The sequence below is a fragment of the Eurytemora carolleeae genome, unplaced genomic scaffold, assembly GCF_000591075.1.
Source record: "Eurytemora carolleeae unplaced genomic scaffold, Eaff_2.0 scaffold834, whole genome shotgun sequence".
NCBI classification, from domain to species: domain Eukaryota; kingdom Metazoa; phylum Arthropoda; class Copepoda; order Calanoida; family Temoridae; genus Eurytemora; species Eurytemora carolleeae.
This window is the reverse complement of record NW_019396752.1, coordinates 1-7,793: the sequence shown is the minus strand read 5'-3', so window position 1 is coordinate 7,793 and position 7,793 is coordinate 1. Positions and strand designations below refer to the sequence as shown.

General features: G+C 35.7%; 1 protein-coding gene across 1 annotated transcript; it reads left to right on the top strand.

Moving 5' to 3' along the window:
* The first annotated feature begins 2,966 nt into the window (after window positions 1–2,966).
* LOC111708211 (uncharacterized) lies at window positions 2,967–4,877 on the top strand. The gene is made up of 6 exons (XM_023481514.1): window positions 2,967–3,095; window positions 3,365–3,529; window positions 3,629–3,754; window positions 3,946–4,039; window positions 4,188–4,468; window positions 4,751–4,877. Exons 1-6 carry the CDS (start codon window positions 2,974–2,976, stop codon window positions 4,875–4,877), a joined length of 915 nt encoding a protein of 304 aa, XP_023337282.1. The 5' UTR covers window positions 2,967–2,973.
* Window positions 4,878–7,793: the final 2,916 nt, after the last annotated feature.

The window sequence follows — 7,793 nt, the reverse complement described above, 5'->3', positions numbered from 1 at the left end:
TGAAAACCGGAAACGGACCCAAAAAAAGAGGAAATGGACCCAAAAAAAGAGGAAACCGATCAACAAACTGAGAATTTACAACTTTTTCTGAAAACCGGAAACTGACCCAAAAAAAAAGAGGAAACGGACCCAAAAAAAAGGGAAACAAATCAGATGTAAATATAGCGGAAACCGACCCAAAATATCCGGAAATCCCTCTACACTTTTTAGTTTTTGAGGGATTTCCGATAATTCTTGAAAAAAGAAGGAAACGGACCCAAACTCACTTTTGGGTCCGTTTCCGTGTTGAGGCGTTTCCATAGCACCTGAAAGGGTTCTCCCATTCTATCATCACTTCAGAAAGCCCCTGGAGGATGCATTTATATAGGATCTGGTGAACTCTGTGGAGTTGGAAAAGGTTAAGGTGAAGAATCTTTACATGGAGATGACGGACACCCTCCCCCCTCCTAAGGTTGTTTATAATTTGTTACAGAAATCTAAAGCGTGGGTTCTCATAAAGTATGAATTCTAAAGCTCCACGCTTAACCTTCAAACAAAATACTTAGCCCTACCTTTCAGCAGACAAAGTACCCTTCATCCACGTAAAAAAAACAGATATTCCCTGATCAAACAAACATCAAATACAAAAACATAAGCTTTAATATATTTTTTCACAAAAACTAAAAGATATAAAAAACTGCACCAATTCTATTTCGTTTATTAAAATAACAAATTGTAATAATATGATTATTAATTAAATTTATATATTTTTATGAAACCCCTACACTGGCTCCCTGGCTACACAAAAGAATGCAGACCTTGAACAAAACAGGCAACTTCAATCCTGCAAGACAAACCAACAAGCAGTTCAAGTCAGGATATGAGCTAGAGAGGTTCCTCCAAGTCTTGATAAAACAACATGTTTGACTCTGTTAGAAATACAACATAACGTTCTTTAATGGCTCCTTTATTGGTTCAATTGATGGAGGCTTACACCAAGAACCTGGTACTACTTGCTATCCCTGCAGCCTCTACCTACAACCTGAGCAAGTTAAACGTTCTATACAAAATAAGCCTATAGGATACACCTTTGTATCCTTTGGCCAAAAGGTCAGTAATTTTCTAAATTACATATAAATTTCCGCATCACTTTTCTGATTCTTTAATTTCTGACAATCCCCTTCTGCCGCTTATTGTTTAAGTTTATGGAGCTGTTGCGGACAAGTTCCCGTCACAGTGTACGAGCTCCTGTTAGCTGTTGCTAAGAAGTTCGAGTCCCCAGAGCTCCTGAGCTTGTTTATCAGATCTCTAACAAATACGCATTGGATTCATTGGATTGAATCCATTTGGGATCAGGCAATCCTTTTTTCCTTTTATTTTCACTATATACTGTGGAACACGACTCCTAGTGTTTAGGATCACATAATTCTATGTCTCCCTGTATTCTATTGTAGTGCATCGGACAAGAATACTGTACCCCGGCTCTGGAAGTCCTGTACTACTCCAGCAACGGTTTCCTCTTCATTCCCCTCTACAAATATCTCCTCTGGATCGTCTAAATATTAGAAAGGAGCAGTTTTTTATTTTACGATTAAAATCGCATATTTCTCCGTCCAATAGTTGTATATTTGTATTGTTTGGCAATTCTTTTACGAAAGGATAATAAGTTTGGTTTCTGCATGATTTGTTAAGCTTGGTTAAATTTGATCTCTATCAAATTAGTAGTGAAGGTTTCTATATTTGGGAAGTTTTTATGTGATACTTTTGAGTGCCCACCATTATTTCAACCCAATCATGACCAAACCATCTTGCGACCGTGACCTCAAGATTGCAGAATTGTCCAATACTTTACTGGAACTTCCGAGACCTTTTCTAGACAAACTAAGTGACAGGCTTATTTCCTTCCTAACCCCCTCTGAGGTACGCGCATTGTACCTCGAGAACCAACCCCTTGAGTTTGCACCCCCTGCTCTTGCCACTGCGTTTAACATCTCTACAATATCTACACTGGTCTCTGCAGCTGCTGCGGAAATCACGCAGCACGTACCCGAAACCTTTGTTAAACCTGTCTATACCTTGGGTGACGGGGTACTCCAGGCTAAGGATTTGGAGACCCTGCGTAACTTCTGGAAAGATGGGAGGGGAATGGGATCATTGGAATCTTCATTAGAGTATATTAATGAGACTGAAAACGTTAAGGGTTTATACACCATTTCACCCACAGAGTGCTTGAGCACACTTGAGCAACTCAAATTTCGGAAAGCAACCATGCCCGAAGTTTTCTCTACTCTCCAGACCATACATGGATCTAGGAAAACCCTGCTCCTTAAGTCCTCATCCAATCAAATAGAGATGGATGCAACCGCCATACGGGAAACCCGGCGGTTTTTGAAGGGGTTGGGGGGGGAAACCTTATGGAATGCAATCCTTGCACACTTTAATACCACACCAGGCCGTCATTTTAGGGATTTACTGCATATTTTAACTGAACACTTTTCTGAGACTCTGGGTGACTTACACTCAAAGGTTACCAAAATTAGGAAAATACAGGTTGCCCAACCTGTTGAACCAGCAGACCGTCCTGTAACTATCAGTGAAGTTAAAAGATTTCTCAGTATACCGGATAAAACTGATATATCCCAAGGTTTATGTTTCACTTGTGGGATCGCAGGTCATTTGATGAAAGATTGTAAAACCAAACAAAGGTCTACCCCTGGTCCCAATCCTCGACATATGGTTGTCGCACATTTCGGGCGTGCCGGGTTGGGAAGGAGAGAAATTTTAATTTCCCATCAGGCTAATTGGTTGTGTACCGGCACGTACTAGACGCGGTTTAGCTCGCGCTGTTAGCGCGCCCGGTTTAAGAGTGCGGGCAGGTGACAATACACCGGCCCCGCTCAGTTTTACTAAAACCTTTGGCGGAGTATTTAAGTTTATATGTGCTTATTTAATATATTTAACCTTGCGTAATAAAAGTGATTGATTTCAGAGAAGATGCGCGGCGGTTTACAGATTCCTACTGACCAGGATTCTTCAGTTCCGGAAGTTGGTGATGTTGTAGCTTCCGAGGGTGGTCCTTGTGAACAGGGCTACACTTTGACGGACACTTTGGTTAGGTAAGAACATAAGTGCCTGAATTAACCTATATATTAGGTAATAGATTAATATTAGGTTTTGAATATAGTGTAATATAGTAAATTTAAATTTGAGTTAATTCGCTGGTATTATGCAATATCTGGTTATAGGTGACCGTGTGGATTAACATTTTTTTTATAGGTCAAAGTACTTAACAATTTTTGGTAAGGCGGTACAGTGTAACTCATTATTTAAGAGTGCCATTATGTTATTTCGTGATTCAATGTTAATAGCCAAATGTAACGTTTAGATTTGCTGGAGAATGCATCCAGGCTAATTTGAGTCATATTATTTATGGAGACGGAACAGTTAAGGCCCGGTGTACAGACACCTGCAGTGGGGAGGTGTTGTTGAGCATAGGCTGTACTGTGTTGATTGGGTCAACTTGCTGGGTGGTTGGAAAGTGTGTTTTAAGGTATATTAAATTAAAAATTATTTGATGAATGGTTAATTTTGAGTGGAAAGTAAATTTTTGTTAAAACTGTTTGAATATTAAGAAAATGAAATATTCTAGGAGATTTGGTATTCTGAAAGCTAGTACTTCGGAGCGCCTAGATGTAGCTACCGGAGAGCGAAGTTTGTCAGTCATATCTGCTGGTTACAACAATTTACTTCCTGCTACCCCTCCGAAGTATTCAGTGTAAGTTTTTAAAGCAATTATTGTGGTAGATGTTGACATCTAATTGAAAACAATTTTTTGTAAATAGTTAATATGACCTTGGTAGAATGGATAACAAGATTCAAGAAAATTGCTATTTAATATGACCCTGTTAGAATAGAAAGCAAGATTTAAAATAATTGCTATACCGGGTTTATAGTTTTGTATGTTAGGTATGAGCGACCGGACATATGCAGTGTCGGAACCCAGACTCGTTTGCGCTTTGAGGATAGAATTGCTATCAGTACGCAGACTGACGTTTTCGAGGTATAATATTGACATATTTTAAGCTCGGTGAAAATAAAAGTAATTATCTTTAGGCCTAACGTATTTTTGAGTTAATGAATGTTTTAATGGAAATTATTGAGTTTGCAAATTATGTAATAATTTAGTATGGTAATATTGTTTTGTTTAGGAGGACACCGTGAGTCGTGGTTTAAATCAGTTATATAACGATACTGAGCATGTCCTGAAGGAGCGGTATGGCGACGTAAACGGGGAGGAAGTGCTGAAAAGTTTACAGGATGCCATGAATTTTTTGTTTCAACCGGAGGATAGTCGTCCTGATAGCGGATTTGAGGACCGCACTGGACGGTGCAATATTTTTACCCCCGAGCCCCCGAGCGACCCTGTTGTTGATCCAGTTGGCGATTCTGTGGATGTATCTGGGGCGCCCGTGTATTATAACGAGATAAGGTTAAATTTACAGTAATTTTAAATGTAAAGTCGATTTTACAATTTTGTTTTTACATCCGAAGAAAAGGAATGTGGGCGACAACAACTTAAGATAGAAATATGGGCACCACGGATGCAAAATTGTATCGTAATTTGACTCAACTTGCCTATGAAGGATTTTCCTACAGACTTATGTTTTGTATATTTATTTTATAAACGTGATATTTTATTTATAAGGGGGGATTTGTTATAATTTAGTATGTTCATTTACTTTGAAATATTGAAGCAATTTCACCTGTTTAGTGGGACCTCAACTGACGGAGCCGGTGGGTTGTTAGCTTGTAAGGCGGAGCCCGGCAATGGCAGCCGACCATACATGGATCTAGGAAAACCCTTGACGAACTTCAGTCATCCATTGAGATCGTCATGAAAAACGCTGATAATAAACCTCCGCTAGAGGTTTTATCAGCGATGAATAACNCCTACTGAAATTGAGCGTTTGTGTGGCGTATCTCTCGGTGATCAGATCCGAACCCGCAGCAGCCTTCTAAAGAAGCAATAAACCGGATTATAAACGGTTACTTATTCGACAGCACTGCAGCTGTGAGAGTATTTTTAATTTTATTTGCTTTTTTACTGAAGGTCTTTTTGAGTTATTCTTGAATATTTATACAAGTTTAATTGTTTTTTTAAAATTTTTGAATCGATTTCCTTTGGCTCAATTGGCGTGGATTCATGGCTGATTTTTGTTATATTGTTAAGCGTGCCATAAACCGAAAGAACTTACACCTGACGTACTACGGTACCTGAAAGTAAATTTAATGTGATACAAAAGTATTGAACCAATTTAAATTATTTGTAGATGGACGAGCGAATGCGTTTCGATAATGGTAGTGAGCACTTTTGAAAATCATTAGTAATTGAGCAAGAAAACAAAGAAAATTATATTTTTTAAAAAGGTTGTTAATTTACCCAGTTTTAAACTTATTTTGGTGTAATGTAGGAAATTATACTGGTCTTAATTCTGATTGCGTTGAAAATGTTCGATTTAACTATGCAATTTCCTTGAAATCTTAAAAATGAAATGATTAATTTTTTTTCTATTTCGAATTTTGTTTTCAACATTCTTGGAATGTTATGTATTAAAGTAAAGAACGGATTTTAGTCTGATTTGGGCAATATTTAAAAACAAGCGCGAATGCAAATCTTGTAGATTCAGAAACGTATTTATCCAGGGAGATGCTCACTTAACACGAAATGCAAACACGTTTTTTGGTCATTTAAGTAGTTTTTAATTATTACACGAAAGTTTCTGACAATTATTTATTTGATAATCATTTTATCAAGTTAATAATTTATTTATTTAGGTTGCCAGTGCCCATTTTTAAGTAAAGTTATAAATTATTGCAATATTTCGCACTTTGGTGTTTGATTTAGATTTTAAAGCCAATTTAGATTTGATAAAGATTTTAAAGTCATAAGCTTGAATAAAATGAATAATATGAATTTTTCTGAACATTAAGATGGGTCACAGAATTTTTAAATTTGAGTTTGGAATTTTTGGCGATCACGTTAAGTTAATATAGTGCAAAAGTTAACTCTTCTTTTATTGATGTAATTTTTTTTGTTTTGAAGAAGAAAGAGCAGTTTGTTTTGCAAAAAATGGAAAGCGTATATGTTTTTATTTATAACTTAAGGCGTTATGCGAAAACGTTGCATTTCACAGTTTGGACGAAGGAAATACAGACGGACACACCTTTAAATGTTGTAATTTTAAAGTATTCCGCAAATAATTGTGTTTTAGTTATTTAGCAAATGTTTCGTGTTTTCAATGAATTAGGCCATGCTCTTTTATCATGTCAGTCATTATAATTCACGGGTTTGATTGAAAGTACCTATCAATTGATATTTGCCGTGGTTAGCTTTAGGCGTCTCACCACGTTAGGAATTTAATACAGCATGATTTTTGAGAGATAAACATAGCTTGTGCACCCTATCGTTATATTGTAATTCAGAGAATACACTATTTTTCTTAACACAATTATTCAAAGGAATGTAAAATAAGGTTTTATAACAGTGGCCGTTTCAACAGATTAAAAATTTAGGTTTGGTCTTTGATGTTTATGAAATTTTTTTATTTTATAGGCTCATGAAATGATCTACGCATTAAAGATTATTGACTGTAAAAAAATGACATTTTTTTCATTTTATTTGCATGAAATTTCTTTTTGTTTTTTTTTCCTATGAACTGATCCACGCATGAAAGATTAAATGAATGCATAAAAAAGTATAAACATTTTACTAAAATTTATTTCTTACGCTACAATATCTACAAAACATATAGCTTTTAATAAACTTTTAGTTTGTTCTAACTACGAATACTGTAAAAAATCGTTTTAATTTAAATAATCGTAAAATAATGTGCGGTTTAACTAAAATTGAAGACTATGAAAGTTGCCGGAGGCAACAGTAAAACGTTGTCAAAATTTGGGCACATTAAACCTTTAACGTTAATTTGAAGGGTCATTTTTTGGAAAATGAAGACAACATTGGAAACTGTTAATAAGTTTGAAGGACTAGGTGTAAACAATGTCAAATCAGACATAAGTAATGGAAAAAAAAAACGTGCAAATTTTAATATTAATAAAAGCAACAATCCTTATTTAATTTTGCGTTAATTATTAGTTGGTTTTCAAATACTAGTGTGAAGCAGAATTTAGCTAATTTAACCGATTTAATTCTCCGTTGAAGGAATCAAATTTTACGTTCAATTTTCCAAGGAAATTACCCTGGACGAAATTGGCATTAAACCCTGAAGGGTCCAGTAAATTGCAAATTTATGAAGTTAATGAAAATGAAAATACTACGGTATGGTTAAACGATATAAAGAAACGAAGACCTGTTAACTTACGTATCGAATAGCAAAACAGAAAACTTTAACACTGATTACATTCTGTAGATAGTATATTTGGAAAGGTTTGAAATTTACTTCATGGTGCTTGATAAAGTAATAACATTAAATATGTACAACGTGTACGTCTCTTTTAGCCAATTATTGAATGTTTATGTTTGGAAGGTATACATTAGGTGGAATGTTCGCTGAGTAAGATCTCCCCTGAAAAAAAAACATATTTAGAAACACAAAAAACAGCGAACATATTTTTTGAAATACTTGAAAGTACTAGGTATTAGAGAATGTACAGCGTTAAGTACGGTACAACCTTGTAACGGAATATATCTAAACTTTTCTAGTTGCTACTCGAAACACAATATTTGGTTGAGAGTTTGGAGTCCTCGAATATTTGTGTGAATACGTTTTTACGGAGCATGCAAGTATGGTTAACAA